Raw genomic sequence first — 19,464 nt, 5'->3', positions numbered from 1 at the left:
TACTTATTTATGAACGCCGGCAAGATTTTTTCCCCAGGGAGGGGCAAGCAAGGTATTTTTTTACAACGGGGGCAAAAGGAGCATTCACCCCATATTAGTGTCGCCCCATGAAAAAATACTGTCAAGTTGAAATTTTCATGTTCCTCCAACGTTCTTTTAATAAAAAAAATATTATGGCACATAAAATTATTTGTGTGAAATACAGTATATACTTCTACGTAGACGTTTATTTTCCATGGGAGACGTGATCAATAAATAGTTGTCACCGAACAAACTCGTGGTGCATTGAGGTCATTAAGGCATACAACTTTTTCTCAACGTTTGTCAATTCGCAGCCAAACTTTCGATGCTACGAGATGAACCTTCGAAAAATGGAATTTTAACCTGAATACAACGCAACCACGCGGTCCACATAATAAGTTGACTTTGTACTTAACATCTATGATTTATCTATAAAAATAATCTGCGATATACCCGTTTGATACGTCTAAAGGTCTCACAGTAAAGTTGGTTGAGGTACATATTTTCAATATCACTCCCAGTTTTTCTACAAGAGCGGTCTCGTCTCGATTTTATAATGATCTGCTCGGGTTCTTGTCAATTCTAGAAGGGTTTTCTCGTTATCTCTATTTTTACGAAGCCTCGTCTCGAACCCATCAGGTCTCATATCATGGCATCAGGCATATGTATTTCAACCTGCATCTATAATGAAGAATGCAGTACGCAGCTTATAATATCGAGTTTAGTTTAAACAGCCGTAAATGCACTGTGTCCAGTATCTTTTCAGTTGGGATTATCTAGGTTATGTTTAAGAAATATGATTAGCGATTCAAGCTGAATGATCTCTTCCTCATCCAAAGTCTAATGTCCTTTAATTCTGAAATCGTGTCACAGCGAGAGCTGTGCAAAAATCGAAGCATAAAAACCAACAGAAGGAAAATTAAATCTCGACAAGAAAGATATATTGCAAGAAGCAAAAGATAAAAACAAGGGAGAAAATCGTGACTTACAAAGAAAACTAAGAGGGAGGGGAGGAGAGGAGATTTGCAAAGAAAGTAAATCACTGTCGTGATTACGCAAAAGAAGGGAAAACGAAAGGAGCAGGATGGAAGGAAAAGTAATGGAATGGCGAGCGGAAACCGCAAGTAGTTCAAGAGTGGACAGGTACACCTTGGGGAGAGACACGTTCACTTCCCAGGTGAAAACAGACTGCTATAAAAAGACTAATCATCGAGGCCAAACATAACCGAGGGACGAACATTCTCCGCGGAGGAAAACTATTCTTGATTGTTGTCATCCGAACGTCATGTTTGCAAAGAGTTAGCTTAAAAAGTAATAAAAAAAAGATTCCACTGTGATGGTTGAGTCCACTTTTATCCACAGATAGGGCAGGGCATACAGGTTCGTGAAACTTTAGGTAAGGACCATGGTTCCATTAACTATGCATTAAGTTTCCGTTAAATATGTGTCTGAAATAATTTAACTTCTGGAAGAAAATGTCACTGATGGTAAAAGAATGATGATGATATAATCATTATCGGCATAAAAGATATACGAGCATATTATAAAAGCGAAGATATTTCTAAAGTAAAAAAATGTATGAAAAGTATTTTAATGGTTGCCTTTAAATATAAAAGCTACGGTAATGGAAAGTAGAAGCCTTGTGCATTAAAGGAGAAGATATACGCTATTGAGTAAGGTTAACCAGAGGATACACAGCGTATACCGCCACATACCCCTCGACAACAGCCCTACAGATAGGCTAATTGGGACGACCTACAGTTTAAAGTGGATCCGAACCACTATGTACCTCTAATCCTGAACCCCTTGATTACAAGGCGCCGGCCAATCAGAGGCGAAAGTTACTTTTGAAAGTAACAGTTATTACTTTAAAAGGGAACCGAGTTAGGTTAATATTTACTTGATTCTAGGTAAGATACAACTCTTATAATTATTGTGTTTCATGCACGGATTGTAATAGCTGTTCTTTCTTCAGATGACCACAAAAGAATTAATTTTCATTAAATTATAATTAATCTCACAGCTCACATACGTCATTCGGGACTCGACCTTAAGTATGCAGTTTAAAGTAGGATCCGAATCACCGGAGATCGAAGCCGGGATCTCTTGATTACAAGGTACGTTACCACTATACCATCAGATAGGCCAACGAAGGTAGTGAACAGAGAAGTCTGAATAAAACAAATTGTAATCTCACTCTTCTCAAGAATTCCACACACTGTTCACGACCTTCAACTTCACTCGCCGGTTGAAGATTACAATGAATATGGATGGAGGGAAAAGCCTCCCTAGAGGCCAATGCACGTCTCTTAAAGCCCTTCAAATGCCATCCTTGATGAGTCAGGCCAGTCTGTAGTGCTGGGCGAGTCCCGCGTTTTCTCTGTTGTGACATAAGAAACCGGAAAATGATGTCATTTCACAGATTCGACTCTTCTTCAAGGAAAGACACTTGCTTGCTCAGAGGTGAATGTGGGAAGGTACCTGAGGAATGTGGGAAGACATCGCTCGCATCACAATCAGAAGCGGTCGTAGGCTCGTCAGGAGGCCGAATCGCAGGGAGATTTCGCCATTCAATTGTCTGAGCATAAAAAGTTCGGTGTCTTCCTCAGTTCAACAATGAAACAAGAACAAGGTTTGCGAGCTTAACGCGGAAGAATTTTTGCGGAGGTTGAAATTACCATTACCCACAGATCTTTTAATTTGTTCCTCATTGACAGTGAGGGACAATTTGCTTGCATCTTTGTTGCAGCAATATGAATCGTGCAAGGTTAATGTTACCCAATGTTAAGGTCATGTCAATTTATGTGGTCTAAAATAATCATACAAGTGAATGTTTAGAGTTGCCATAAAAATGGAGAAAGTCACCAAATTCAGTAAAGGCTTAACCAAATGTGTTTTTCTTTTCATCACTTAGAGAAGTTACATAAAATAACTGAAAAGCAGGGTTGTTAAAGGTCCAGGAATATAAATCAACTCAATTCCGGTCCAGGAGAGAAAATCCGCAAGCCTAAATTGGTTCTGGACCGTAAAGAACCTTATTATGTGTAAAGTATTTCAGTTCAGTCCAGGAACCTTTTTTCTGGATCAATTTATAAATACGGTCCGGGAACCTTTTTCCCCGATGAATTTAAATACTCAAAAGAAACTGCAGACAGCCTCTACACAAGCACACGTAAAAACTCATTCCTTAAAAACACGCAAGCGAAAAATTTGATGGAAACAGTCATGGATAATTTGCTGAGCAGTGTGCATCTCGTTGTACATTTAGGTCAGATCATGCAAGAAAGCTTCGTACAGGTCAAATCGGATAGTATATGATGTTGTTGCCCTTCCTTGAATGAAAATACGACCTTGCTCAGCGACTGCAGCCGCTTCTAGCGAAGCAACATGATGCAACCAGTCGCATAGATCATGCAACAGTTTGTAATTCACAGCAGGAAAAAGTTGGCACCCACAAGATTAGGGCAACGTCTACAAGTTTTTCATCTTTGTATATCTCTGAATGTGTTGACCTCATGATCTGACCACAGAAAAGGTTCACTTAATACCCCATATAAACCTATGTTTACAGCACGGAACTTTGGCGGACATCTGAAAAGGGATATTTTAAATTCTTACTTGTGTTTATTACTTCTACGTTGGCATGTTCAAGTCGAGATCAGAACCGGGCACTCGTCCCAGGCCCTGCGCTTCAGGAGGTCCCGCCCAAGCAAAAATAATTGTTGTGTACGGTATATTACCAGTTTATAGGATGTTAGTGCTTCCAACTAAGCAACTAATATGTTTTTTTTACATACTTCGTGGATTGTTTTGACATACTTAAGATTGCTGACATTATACTCTAAATAAATAATAACACTGTTCGAATATTCAATCAATTAGTTAATGGGCACTATTATTTTAACTATAAGGAAATCTTGTGAAAATATTGTTTTATATGAAAAAAATGTAAAATCATTACAGCACCTAACTCAACGAAAAGCAAGCAAAGGATAATTATGAGAATGAATGTTATTGGATATGATTAGATATTAGTTTGTAACCCAGTTTTGTAATTAAATATAGTGAACATCGCACCAGTGGCAGAGTGGAAAGGAAAAGAAACAATAATTTAGAAACTTTTATTACCCTCCCATATAGTTCTTGGTTTTGGGCCTCCCCGATGGCGCAGTGGTAGCGTCGTCGCCTTGCAATCAAGGGGTCCCGGGTTCGATACCCGGTGGAGGCACAAGTGGTTCGGATCCCACTTTAAACTGTAGGTCCAGTCCCAATTAGCCTTACTGTGCATAAAGTGGACTTAAAACAACAAATCAACCAATCAACCAGTTCTTGGTTTTAACCTTCAACGTATTCTGCTTATTATTCTTAAGATAATAATACGAAATATATATGTATATAAATTGTAATACTGTTTATATCGTAATTATATAGGACACATGTACTTCAGACTAAGAACAAAAATTGGTTCTTTTCAGAACTCTGATTTTTTTTTATTAGTCGCCCACACCTACCTAGGTTAAGATTGCCACTTCCCCCATACATATGCGTTAATACTCAAATAAACTTACAGGTTAGTCTTCCTTTATACTAAACACGTTATTAACGCGCATTCTGTTGTTAATGTCAAATGTTTGAATATACAATTAAAGAGAAATAGTACTGTGCTTGATAGATAGGCCATCTTTCACAAATACGTTACATCCAGAAAGATGTGCACATATAAAGTGTTAGCATGCAAATGTTTCTCGTATCCTCGTAGATCGTGAAATTGTTTTGTACTGCTCTACAACTACGTGTTCATTTTATTACAATAATGTCTGAAATAAGTACAAAAATGCTCAACTTGTAGTTCATTTATTTTGTTCAACCTCGTCCGCCCGTTCCAGATTTTTCACCAAGATTAACTTGAATGCGTATGCACAAGGGCAACGAAAACAATATAGAAACGTAGGCCTATCTGTACATAATATCATGTGGGTATTTCCTGTGCCATTCGGCCATTCCCCTTGTACGATTACTGTAGTGATATTTTTTTTCTAAAATATAATCTACTATGCGGGTACTTGTTAACTCACTTCTTTGCATCCCCCAATTGTTGTCTGCTTCAATAATCTCACGTTCCATCTGACCCTTCATTAGATGTGGTGACAACAGGGTTGTCAGACGCAGAGGCGCAACCACTAATTTTTGTCTGGGGGGGGGCAAGTACCAGGATAAATGTACCAATAATAATAATTTTGATAATCATAAAGCTAATAATTATTATTATTATTATTTTAATAATCATAAAGCTAATAATAATAGTGTTATTATTATAACATTATTATTATTCTGGTTATTGCTATTATTGATTTGCTTTATTTTACTTTGCTTGTTGTGCCACTTTTGATTAATTTGCGAAGATGGGGATGAGTGATGATATGGTGAAATTGATAGATGAACACTTCCAAACATCCATGCTCAAGCTGGGATTCGAACCCGAGACCAACATTATTATTATTAGTAGTAGTAGTAGTATGAAAGACGTTATTACCCTCGTAAATTATGCAAAAATGGGTAGAAGTTGGTGCTATAGCATTTGTGTTCGAACAAACTATTTGTATTATTCTAAAACACGTTCAATTTCACATTAATAATGGAAAACAAGCACACAAACTATTTTTGAAAGACAGGAAATGCTTGATAAATGTATTCCAAATATAATTATTTTTTACATTAACATTTATAACTTTCATGCACGATATGTTTCACATATATTCAACATGGAGCGACGTGGACACTAAATTGTGTACGTATTCAAAGTTTCTTTAATAATATTATATACAACATATATTATTTAAATACATTACACAACCAATTTCATCTCACAATACCAACAGCAAAAATTACATAAATTGTCAGCCGTCCCCCGTGGCGGAGTGGTTAGTACATCGTGCTACGATGCCAGGGGTCCCGGGTCGAATCCTGGCCTGGATGTTTGTGAGTGTCCATTCATCAATTTCATCACATCATCACTCATCCCAATCTTCGCAAATTGGCCGAAAGTGGGACAAAACGCGAAGTAAAATAAACCAAATCAATACATAAATTGTCTCAAATGTGCACGCTCCCTTTCCTCAAAACAATTGTTCATGCACTTAAAACAAAATAAATTAAGACAAGTCTTATTTCTCTGTCTGGTAATTTACAATGCATTACAGAGAACAATGACAAAATGCGAGCGAAGAGAGCAAGCAAGTATTTTTATTTCCATAAAATTTGAAGTTGTGGGAGGTAATTGCCCTCTGCAGGTACATTTGGCCGTCAATGTTTGCCCCCCCCCCCAGAACTCATTTCGGTCCAAGCTTGGGGGGAGGGGTAATGTCCCCTGTGGTTGCACCACTGGCCAGACGTCCTGTTTTTACAGGATGTCCTGTATTCTACAATAGGTGTTTATGTCCTGTGGAAAGCTTTATATATATATACGCTACACACACACACACATACATTTTAATGTAATATAGTATGTGTATTTAAACATATAAAATATATCACTGTTGTATGTTAGCGCATAAATAAAATCTGTTTTTACCATCCCATTCAACGTGTGTGGCAAAGAAGAAATATGGCAAACCTGGGTGACAAACTCCATCTATATATGATTCACAACCAGGAAAACTTTATGTATGAAGGAATACGTATTAGAATAAACGTTTGTGATAAAATAAGAAAACAAATTCAACTTTTCATATCCGGAATCATTCACGCTGTCGACTGGCGAACTTATGAAAATCCTAAATGTGTGTGTGTGTGTGGGGGGGGGGAAGAGTCAATCGTCCCATGTCAATCACATTGGAAAATTCAGAGGAATATTTAGAGTGGAATTTAGCGTATATAGCTTCGGAAGACCAAGTCAAATTGAAAAAGATTAACACTTAACTCGCTTCAAACTCTGGGAGGTTACTAAAATGACATTCTTAACCAGGGTGCGAAATCACTACAGATTGTTGGGGGGAAGGAGAAGACTCACAGACACACGATATCACATATATATATATATGTCAATTATCAAATAATTCAATTATATTATAAAATACAATATATTATATCGATTGTCCTTCATTCAAAATTCGATTGCAAATTTAATGCTGTGAACAATGATTTGCGTGAGTAGGGGGAGTGGCCAAAATGAAGACACACAACATAATAGTTGCCAACATAAAAATCACATCTAAAAGCTAAGAAGTTTTTTATTTACATACTTGCATATGTACTTTGCGGTAGCTGACGAAATGCGATGAGAAATTGAGAAGAAATAACAAATCTGACTAATTTCTGTGTTCTGGGGATTGCTGAGTTGAGTGTCCTTAGAGACGAGGCTCTGTTAGTTTCTTGTGTGTTCTCGATATTATTCCCATGAAGTGTATTCGACTTCAAAACTAATTATCTTCTGTTGTTATAACAAAAAAAATCTCCCCCCTGGAAAAATTTGGTGGGGGGGATTTTAGGACAAGATCGTTGGTGGGGGGAATTCCCCCTGTTCCCTTCGGAATTTGGCACCCTGTTCTTAACTGTTGTACCAAGGTGCCTCTGTAATTTATACATTAACTCGTTTGTCCGCGGGTAATTAGGCTGGCGTTGGCAAATTATTCAAACTACCCCTCTCAGCAATCATTTAAACCACTGTATATTTACACTTTCCTTTGTTCATTCTCTACAGTGAGTGATCATTTTGGTCATTAATTTGCCATTATCTAATTTGTGAAGTAGAGCGATTCCCAGGTGAATGGATAATGCATTATCCTAGTCACCAAACGGCAGCGTGGCCTCCCCGATGGCGTAGTGATAACGGGACCCCTTATAACCAAGGGGATCCCACTTTAAACTCTAGGTAAAGACCCGATTAACCTATCTGTGCATAAAGTGGACTTAAAAACAATAACTCAAACGGCGGCGTGGACGACAACTCGCTCATTAGTCAAGACTGTATTGCCATGTCCACAATAGACCTATGCCGACTATGTGGTTGACTTTTGATCTCGCCACCGACCGAAGTTCCCGGGTTTGAATGTAAATGTCGGCATGGGCGTTCTTTGCGAGTGTCCGTCAATTTCATCTAATCACTCACTCATGCTCATTGTCGTGATTGGTCAAAATGGGAAGAAAAGCAACAATAAATGACAAAAATTCCAACGGCAAAGATAATAGTAGGCAAGTTGTACGTTGCTATTTTTTTATTATTATTATTATACGTCATGTTGTTTAAATTAGTGGAAATTTGTTTATTCGAAGCAGGTGTTGATTATGAGTAAAAAGAGAATTACACTAAACTAAATTACAACTAAAAATAGCAGCCTCTACTTATGGACGTTTTTATTGCAATTCGTTACCATCAGTGTGTGGAACACAATCAATGAAAATGGCGATGGACAATTTGGCTACAGTTCATTTTGCCGTTGGGTGTACAACGAATCTTGGAACTACACCATAAACGTATTTTCAACAGCTTCGATATCCATTGAAGGTAGTTCACACATGCATTTCATTGATTTGTACAGCAGGATGAAACTAGGGAGTTAAACTTCACATTTAAAAAAATGATAATAGCTGCACCATACCCGTGCACATGCCTTAATCCCGACGATGCAGAAAATAAAAATTATCAGGCACTGTTCCCTATTTGGCGCCAGAAGACCCAGCCAAGTAACAGTCGACTGAGCAGAGAAATATTCCTGCCCCAAATTCTTGGATCGAAAATCCAGATGTCACGCTTGCAGACAAGCAGGCATGTGACACAAAAAATTCGCACATCCTCCTCAGATAGTCGATAAATCAATATCTTCCCTCATGCTACAAGTGGCCAATGACCTTGATTTGTTCCCCTACTACTTCCAGGTCATCGTCTGGCCTGTGAACCTGGTACAGGATGTTTAAATATCAATGCAGAGCATGCATGTCATTTGGCTGTCTGCTGCTTCAGGAAACAAATGACTGCGCGAAACGTCCATGGGCGCCGGAACGTCTGCGTAAGTTATCGACAATGATGCAACATTTCCTTCCTTTAAAAAACAGGCGAAAACACATTTCAAATTAACGGCGGTCATACCACTATCCTTGTCATTCTTCGCATCCATTTTGACAGGAAATGTAGCACAATGTTTAAATCAGTGCAGATTGCGAATTAAAGTGGTGGTTTTCTGAGACTCCCCCCTCAACAAATTGACCCAAATATCCCCGAATATTTCGAAAAGCATCCAAACGTCAACTCCTCTTTCACGTAGTGCGCACCGGATTGCATTTTGCAGACTAACGAGGCTTTGGTGTCTGAACCTGTGTCTCGTCCCAAGACGAATGAAGAAAGGCAAGGAACTACAGATAGAACAGGAGAGAAAATGAATGCAGAACACGGAGCAAGGAAACTCTCCCCACTGCAACTACCAGACTCTCACTCATACAACGTTATTATTCCATAGGCTGTCGAACCAATTCAACATCATCTCAAACCAAGTAGATATATACAGTTCATATTCGATTTTCATTACCAACTTAGAAAAAATTGTACATAAGTAATGAATTGTGAAAATAACCTGTTTACCTTGGTACTCTTTTGGCTTGTTTATTTTATTTTATATTATTTTGTGTGTGCGTTTTTCTTAACACTAGTCTAATTTTTTACTGTTTCTTTCCGGTTTAAAATGGCTTCTGCGGTACTGAAAATTTAAAAATAAATAAATACATGCAGTACAACGTAAAGTAAATTCCCCGTGCACATAGCCCCTTGTCGTGGAGGCACATTTAGGGGAAGGGGGATAGGACCCCACACATTCTCGGGCTCTGCCTTTTTTGGGGGGTTTGTTTTTGAGGTGATGTGATCAGTACCACGCTCCGACCGGCTTTACACTCCAGGGTCGACCCCAGGTACCCATTAAGGAAATAATAAATAGGCAATTCTCCATATTCCAGGGAGTCAAGTGACTCCTCAACCCCCCGGAGGGCGCTCTCGTTAACTTCGGGGGGTAGGGCATGTAAGGTATCGGCGGGAATATAAAGTTCGCAGGATTCTTGTTGGGGAACCTGGCAGTGTGAGACCAAGTGAAAGATTAAATTACAATATGAAGATGGACCTGAGGAAAGCATAAACCGAAGCAATACAGAAGCCATTATATCAGAGATTTATATAAAGGTGTAAATTAATTTAGAAAGGGGTGCTAACCTAAAGTAAACTTGAAAAAATATAAAGACTGTGATTTTCTAGCTGACCCAAGCGATATTCTAAATAGATGGAAGAACTACTTTAGTACTTTAATGACCTTTTAAATGTTCATGTAGGAGATAAATCAGAAGTAAATGAAGTACACATAGCAGAACCTTTAGTTCCAGAAAATAACTTGACTGAAGTTAAAGATGCTATTAAAAGGCTAAAGAATAACAAAGCACCTGACATTGATTTAATACCAGCCGAGTTATTTAAATACGGTGAAAATTCGTTAATATGTCAAATTCATAAATTAATTTGTTTCATATGGAATAAAGAAGAAATTCCTCAACAGTGGAAAGAATCCATAATTGTTCCTGTGTTTAAAAAAGGTGATAAAATGAACTGTAATAATTACCGTGGAATTTCTCTACTCTCAACAACATATAAAATATTTTCTAACATTCTTTTAACAAGACTAACCCCATGCTAATGAAATTATAGGTGATTATCAATGTGGATTTAAACGTAACAGATCAACTACAGATCAAATTTTTCACATCGACAGACACTTGAAAAAAAAGTGGGAATATAATCAAAATGTCCATCAGCTATTCATTGATTTCAAAAAAGCATATGATTCGGTCAAAAGAGATAAATTATATATAATATATTAGTAGAGTTTGGAATACCTAAGAAGCTTGTTAGTATGATAAAAGTATGCACCAGTGAAACAGAAAGTAAAATTCGTGTGGGTATTAATGTGTGTGACAAATTTACAATTCATGATGGGTTAAAACAAGGAGATGCGTTATCTCCGTTGCTCTTTAATTTTGCCTTAGAATATGCTGTTAGGAAGGTAAAAGAAACTAAAGAAGGACTAAAATTAAATGGTATGACTCAGTTGTTAGCATATGCAGATGATGTAGACTTATTAGGGGATGATATAAATACAATCAAGAATAATGCAAAAATATTTTTCAAAACTGCTAAAGACATAGGTTTGGAAGTTAACAAAGAGAAAACTAAATATATGCTTACAGGCCGAAACCAAGTGTTAGGTAATAATCAAAATCTAATTATTGATAACAACTCGTTTGAACCAGTTTCCAAATTCAAATACTTAGGAGTAATATTAACAAATGGAAATTATATTAAAGAGGAAATAAAAAGTCGACTTAATTCAGGTAATGCATGTTACTTCTCTCGTCATAAACTTTTGTCTTCTCGTTTAATATCTAAGAAACTAAAAGTTAAAATATACAAAACAGTAATTTTGCCTGTAGTATTATATGGATGTGAAACTTGGTCCCTTACATTGAAAGAGGAACATAAATTGAGAGTATTTGAAAACAAGATCCTTAGGAAAATATTTGGATCTAAAAGGGATGAGGAGACAGGTGAGTGGAGAAGGTTACATAATTTAGAACTACATAATTTGTATCCATGTCCAGATATTATTAGAATAATTAAATCAAGAAGACTTAGGTGGGCAGGCCATATGGCACGAATGGGAGAGGAAAGAGGAGTTTACAAGATTCTTGTTGGGAAACCTGATGGTAAGAGACCTGTAGGAAGACCAAGACGAAGATGGAGGGACAACGTTGAGATGGGCCTAAAGGAAATCGGTATTGATGGAAAAGAGTATATAGATCTTGCTCAAGATAGGGGCAGATGGAAGGCCTGTGTTGCTGCAGCCATGAACCTTCGGGTTTAAGAAGGCTAGAGAGTTAGTTAGTGTAATACAGAAGCCATGTTCATTAATAAAATTGTTTCTCAGCACCTATAAGATGATAATTTTAGTCTTTTAGTTTTCAAATAATTTTCTCGGGGAGTATTGCACTCCACGCCCTGTTCCGCGTGAAGTACTATGTCCGGGAGTTCCGTTCCGTTGAGTGCAGGCACTTTTAACCACACAGTTGCTGAAGATCACCGATGCGACATTACAGGATGAGGAAGTAAGAAACGCCTGGCAGGAGGGGCAGAACCTTATATTCCGTCAACTCTGCCAATATGCTTGATTAGCCCTTTACGACAGGTAGCCTGCAGGGAAATCTTTCGTGATCGCTGTCAAGAGAACCACTCGACGCGGTTCTGTGGTTTACCCAACGGTAGAGCACACACCGCGAAACCAAAAGTAGCTCGACAATTTGCGTTGAACATATAGAAGATTGCAGATTATCACATGTTTTCACCAAACCATGTCGGGGACTCAAGACGGGTGAACTTGTTCTCTTGACTTTCCGCTTTCCCGTTTGCTTCTTTTTTTCCAGGACAGAAGAATAGAGTGGGCCGATAACGACTGTAGAGAGGTAATATTTAGGGGGATCTAAACTCCCCGTACTAAAATTAAATTGCAAAAATATACTTATCATTTCTTTTATAGTGGATGGTTAATTTATTTCCGCGAAACTTACCGAAAGGCAAGGATTACATATTGAGATCATGCGGTTTTAAATGACAGTACCAAGGTTTATGCACAGTACTAATTATAAAAATGCATGCATGAAATATTAATCGTCCTGCCCGATGGTGTAGTGTTAACGTAGTCGTCTTGTAATCAAGGTGTCCCGGGATCAACACCCGGTGGAGGCACATTGCACAGTGGTTCGGATCGCACTTAAAACTGTAGGCCCAGTTCATCTGTGCAGAATGTAGACTTCAAACAACAATTCAATTCAAATAAAATATTAATCAGGAACTTTACTTTTTGTCAACTAGATCTAACATCCTTTTTTGTTATTCAATAAATATGGGATTCTTGATCTTTTCGACATGAATTTCCTTGCCAGGACAGTTGTTTTTATAAACATTTTGGCGATCTTAACTACACGTAAGCTAGATAATAAATACGTGCTGTTATATCTATTTTATACCGTCTTTTTACCTATTCCTGTAACAGTAAAAATACAATAATAATTTACATATATGAATAGACACCTAAATTATATTAACGTATTAATTTAAACATTTAAGTTACTACTTCAGAGTCAATTTGTTTGGACCCCCACCCCTATCCCGAAATATACGTATATATATACAGTGTGTCCGTAAAATAATGGTGGGGTTTTAAACAGTCATAGTTTTGGAACAAATCATGGTAGAGATATGAACGATACGTCCAAGCAAAGAGAAAATCTTCAAAGTTTCTTACCTGTTCAGTAGACTTCGATGTGTGAACCCCTGATTGCCCTGTAGACGTCAAGACGATATTCAGTTTCTTCCCATGCACGGCAGAAAACATCCGGCGTGATAGACGAAACAGTTTCAGTGATCCTTGCTTTCAAGTGGTCCAGATTTCGAACTTGACAGGAAAAGACCTGCGTTTTGACATAACCCCACAAATAGAAATCCATGGGTGTAATGTCTGGAGACCGTGGAGGCCAGGCAATCCACCCTTCTGGTCCGACCCATCGCCGAGGGAATGTTTAGTTAAAATCCCGCACGATTGTGGAAAACTGTTGAAGAGCACCATCTAACTGGAAAATAGAATCCTCTGGTATTTGGGGCACTGCATGCCCTTGTAACATATCCAGGAAGGTGCTCCCCGATATAGTTTGTTCAGCATAAAAGAAGGGACCAATAACTCTGTCTCGTCCAATAGCGTGTATGGGGAGAGACTAAATATCGTCTTGACGTCTGCAGGGCAACTAAGGGTTCACACATCGAAGTCTTACTGAACAGGTAAGAAACTTGGGAGAGTTTCGTTTTTCTTTGGCGTATCGTTTATCTCTCTACCATGCTTTGTTCCAAAACTATGACTGTTTATAACCCCACCATTATTTTACGGACATACTGTATTTATAGATACGTGCCTGTATTCCAGATCAAGCTGGAAAATTCCCACTGAAAATCACCACGACGGCCATGAATTAGCATAGCAACATTCCAGTTATAAACTCCACTGTATAGTAGTAAATGTTAAATTCCCAGCGGGTACGAGTCCTTGGGCAATCTAATATCCCCACCCAAGGTCAGAAATCAATTACTGTCAGCTGAATCCTGTTTGTTAGTTGCCACGTTTCTGCGATGAAAAGTCAAATCAAATGCTCTCTTAACGGCTGTGATGGAAGAGATTAATTCACACTTTAAAAATGAAACATCTCTTTCACGCAACCAACGTATGAGTATACTTTCGTTACTCATGAGTCACTATTTTACAACACAAGACTTTTACTTGGCACTTAGAACTATAGTATTTCTTTTAGAGCTTGAACTTTTTTCTGGTAATTTATTTAATACTTTATTTGCTCCAAATTCAATAATATGAAATACAAAATCGGAACGTTTCTGAGCTTAGCTGCAAACACAAGACTACAAACCACGACACTGCTCAGCATTACATATGTATATTACTCTCATTGAGGGGTGTAAGCGGTAACCCTTTCTCAACACACCAAAACGTCAAACTCACTTCCACGTAGCACACCCTGGACTGCAATTTACCGACTAACGAGGCTCTGGCGTCTGGACCCATGGCCGGTAAAATCCTCTATGGGACTTGTGTACTGTCTATTTATGTTATATAGAAGAAAGGGCCAGTGGCGGTTCCACAAGTGGCAATTAAGATATGGTAATTAACAGATTCGGGAATCCAATCTAACCTACACTTGTTAGGTATAGGATAAGTAGGTATTGGATAAAGAAAGACAGAGATGTTGTGTAAGAATTAGCGCATCGCACTTTACTATCGAAATTGAGAAATGCAAGATTTATAGAATAAGGAAAATATTGTTAGTTCCAGCTGAAGAAAGCGAAGTCCCTCATTATTATGTTTATGCATAATGTATAATGTAATTATCATTATTGGTGCAAATATTCTCTTGGGATATCGACCAGGCGTGTTTCGAAAGCTTTGAAACCTTTCCCGAACTAAGCTGGACGATATCTCGACAGAATCTGTTCATTTGTCGCCAGGAAAGCCTCAGGACTTACTTCAATTATCATTATTATTCTTATGTATTAAATTTTGTAGACAACTGTCCATAAAAATAACTGACTTACAACAAGCAGTAAGCAAGTATTTATCTTCTTGTTGAAATTCACTACATGGCAATTCTTTCGGGAAGTCCTGACCATAGCTCTTTTCAGTTCTTATGGCGGCCGGTCCTAGTTCTGCCAAGGGAAGTGTGGAGCGGGGATTATGCAACAGACCAACCAGACAACAGCAGTGGCGCCGAGAGACACGACGCGGCCGGAAAAAGCACTACTACATGAAACTCGTTCTACTGGGCGCTACGTTTCTTATCGCGCTGGATTGGTCGCTTCCCCGCTCCTCCCGCCAGCTTGTGCGCCCGCCGTAAGAACTGAAAAGAGCTATAGTGTTGGGTTATATGGGGGTTATTCCTGAGTAAACAAAAAATGATCGATCAGACACTTCGATTGTTGATGGCGGGGAAAGGACTTCCGGTTTGGCGAATTTTCCAATGTAAACAAGTGGAATACAGATCGTCACCGAGCTTATTTTCTTATAAAAGAACTGGAAAAAATGGATCACTTGAAATTTTTGAGTGATGTAGAGAAACGAAGGTACCTAGAAAAGATTGGCAATTTCCCGGATCTTTTGGATGCAGATATAAGGGACAATACTATTTTTTTCCAAGGCAATGTTGATCTTCTACCATCAGTTTAGTTTTTAAAAAGACTTCCTCAGGTTGAAATTAAGCTTACATTAATTATAAACATGGAAATACTTCGATTACAACAGCGAAAGAAATAATAATTCCTACGGTTAAAATTATTGTTACACACTAACAATATATGCCTAATTAAATAAATTGTATTCTAATTTTATTGTTGTTGTTGTTTATTATTATCATGCTATTCGATCCACAAGCAGAGTGAATATCCAGGACAATAATTTTCCATTCATCTTTTACATTTCATAGTTACTATACTGAAATGCACAGTTATTGTATTTTGTTATTACCTTTTGCAAGTGTCGTTCAAGAAAGAACTTTAGAAGTTAGAAAAAAATACTCACAAAGTTTATATTGTGTGACCTCATCTAAAATTATAATTTTTCGAAAACTGTGGAACCATTTAATCTTTGTATTAAATGGTAGAATAAGAAAATATAACTTGGTTCCTGTATTTCTTACTCATTTTTCCGATCTAATGCATATTTTACATTGATTACTCTTTTCGAATACTAACCAAGTGAACTTCATTTATGTTATTAACAATAAAAATAACAAACTTCCTGCTTTTTCGCAACTTGAAATTAAGGATGCCAATTTCCAGAGGGAGGGAGGAGGGGTCGACTGACCTACCGACACCCATGTAGGGAGAGCTTATCAACAACAAAAAGGCAAATGCGTCATAATATGATTATAAGTAGTTCCAACTTTTAAATTTAATCAACACATGTGAGTTAGACATTTATAATTTTCGAAACATGTAAAATATTTTAATTTGATTTGATGAAGTGCCGACTGCAGAGCCTACTCCCACGTGTTTGTGTCCAATCTTTTAACCTTACTGCCTAAATCCACTGATCTTTCAATATCGGGTCTGTCTGAAAACGATGCATAGATACCATAGAACAATTGTTTGTTCCCTATCTCATGTTGAAACCAAATTCCACACAAATATTGGCGCCTTTTCCGAAGACACTGCCTTTACACCATTGAATTCAATGTTATTCTTTTCAAAACCGGAAGTGCAGTCCCCGCCAGCGGCAAGGAAGCACAGAAATTTAAACATCCGGTGAATAGCGCCCTCCATGCGATATCAACTACACGATATATCGTCACGATATTTTGTTATATCGTCACGATATATATCGTGGAGACGAAATATCGCCGATATCACGATACGAAAAAATAACGTATCGTCTGTGACGATATATGGCGATATCAAATTTCCGATATCGTCCATCCTTAGTCCTGTCCCCCCCGAAATCCTCCGCTCCTCCATATGTCATTGTCGAGAATAAAAGAAAACTCCATAAATCGCCCGACCAATCCACTAAGGTTTAAGTTGCATCGTACAACCGGGATGCATTACATTAAATGAAAGCTGGCGAAGTAATCTTTGTTATACATTTCCTTAACTTGATAAGTTTCATGACCACTACAAAGTAAAATGTCCATAGCACAGTTATCTCCGCTCCCCATACGTAGGCACGCAAGTATGCTCTAGAAAACACTTACAGTGTTATGTGGTCGTGATGGCAACTCTCAATTTCGTTCGCATATTGTTTGGGTGCAATAATTCTGAGCTTAGTCACGAACTTTGGTTTTACTCATTTACTGTGTTTAGAGCATACATTGCGATTGCCATTACAAATGCATAAGAATAAAATAAAAACACATTGTTGATCCAGAGGGAAACTACGAAACAAAAACTGAAGTTTCAATTTAACTATTCCAGAAATTTTACAAGTTGTAAGTAATATCAAGATATTCTGGTTCTTAATTCATCAAATATAAAAAATCATTTTGTCAACGTAGAACACAACCTAGGAAATTAAGGGTTAGCATGCTTTAGCTAATTGCCCAGTTACTAAAACGCGACATCCATCTTAATATTAGAATGAAGACTAAATCATTACAATCTCGCCATTTTTGACTCAATTCGGAGTCGTCGTGTGTCGTGAAATGGGCAATATAGTTCTCACTTCACTCTGAACAAATACTAGAAAGTGTGGGTTATTTTACGTCACGTGTTTGCACAGCTAGGTTAACCGCTGCACATGAGGAAGATACAAATTTCGGTTATGTTTCAACCGGAATACGGGCAGAGCTCCGCAGGAGTTACGATATATAGAAAATCAAAAGGAAATTCGGAATGGTATGTACGTTTCACTACTACTCTCTGGTTGACCTTGCACAGCTTGTTTAACGTAGTGCGATCTTATAATGTTTTTAGACTGTAAAGTCGAATACTTCCTTGAATTTGTTGTGACACTGCCATCCCTACAAACAACTTACTTAGATTTTTTTCAATGGGCAATTTTAACTGGTTTAGGGGATTACAAGAGCAAAAACATGCAGCTGTACTACACGCTACACGACAATCCCTAAGATCAAATTACCTTTTATGCACACAATGAAAAAAATAGAAGTCTTGTGCCGACCCGGATGGAGGAGAGATCAACGAAAGGGCTACAAAGCCAGAGGTCTCAAGTTTGAACCCGCGTTAATGCATATATGTATCTTTTGAGCTTGTTCTATTAATCAATTCTTAAATTAATCCTAATCGTCACAATTAACCCAAGAGGTACAAAAATAAAAGGGAAAACAACCAAACCAGGAAAAGATAAGAGAAGTCTTCCGTTAGAAATAGTAATTAATTGCTTTGAACAAGTGCAAAGAGTAATTTATTAATTTAACATTACATACAAAACAAAGTTGTTTTTTCCGAACTATCATCCAATATAGGCAAATTAAATTCGAAATGTTAAGTCTGTATTCTAGATGAAACATCCAAAAAACGAGTGTCATGAATATGTTTGCATAAATTCAAAGTATTCGTCCGGTTTCTTGATATAACATCCAAAATCCGGTTGACTAGATAGTGTTGTTTTCAGTTTTGTTACACTTTTATTGCCATCATCGCCAGGACAAACTAAATTTATTTGTGGAAATGTGTTACCGATTCAAACATAAGATCTTTATCTGAAACTTCTGCCTAGATAATAACGCACTTTCAAAAGGAGGTACAATTAAAATTCAAACCAATTCAAACAAACGTATACAAGATTAAACACGAATTGCATTCGGTTGACGTAACACAAGACTGCAAATGACACACGAGAAAGTTGACATATGGAAACTACTTGACTTACCTGGAAGCAGTTGAGAGGCGCCAAGGATCGAAGCGGCGAATCGCGGGGTATGACACCTTCCTGTCTCAAACGAGCCCTTTCGACTCGGGCTAATGTAGGGGAATCCAATAGGAGCGGGGATACACTGCCTGGAGTCGACACTCCGTCCACCAGCATGGTGCCGGTCGTGTGAAGAGCACAGCACAAGACACCTTCTCACTGCACAAATTTCCAACACACTGAACCAGCTGAGCGCTCTATGTGCTCACGGAACGCATCGGTGACGCATGGTTAGGTTTCCCTCCCCCTCGGCTAAGCCAGCGGCAATGTGACGTCACGGCGCCTCCCCTCTCCAATGTGTCTCTTCCCCTCCGTAGCAGAAAGTGACCCACATCCGAAAGAAACATCCAAAGTTCAATGCTTGCGCGTCTAGACGGAGACAATCGGACCTGCTGGAGTATGCGTACAGGCTGGAGTACGAGGTGAATCATTTGTTTTG

The 19,464-nt window shown here is 38.1% G+C and overlaps 1 protein-coding gene across 1 annotated transcript in view; it reads right to left on the bottom strand.

Moving 5' to 3' along the window:
• LOC145988409 (uncharacterized) overlaps positions 1-19,232 on the bottom strand; it is a 219,286-nt gene extending 200,054 nt beyond the window's left edge. Inside the window, exon 1 of the mRNA XM_083123291.1 lies at positions 18,987-19,232. Within this exon, the coding sequence (XP_082979417.1) occupies positions 18,987-19,142 (156 nt within the window). The 5' untranslated portion in view covers positions 19,143-19,232. The remainder of the gene's footprint in view (positions 1-18,986) is intronic.
• Positions 19,233-19,464: the final 232 nt, after the last annotated feature.

The sequence above is a fragment of the Lepisma saccharinum genome, chromosome 5 (assembly GCF_977018435.1).
Source record: "Lepisma saccharinum chromosome 5, izLepSacc3.1, whole genome shotgun sequence".
Lineage (NCBI taxonomy): Eukaryota > Metazoa > Arthropoda > Insecta > Zygentoma > Lepismatidae > Lepisma > Lepisma saccharinum.
This window is presented reverse-complemented; position numbering and strand designations above follow the sequence as displayed.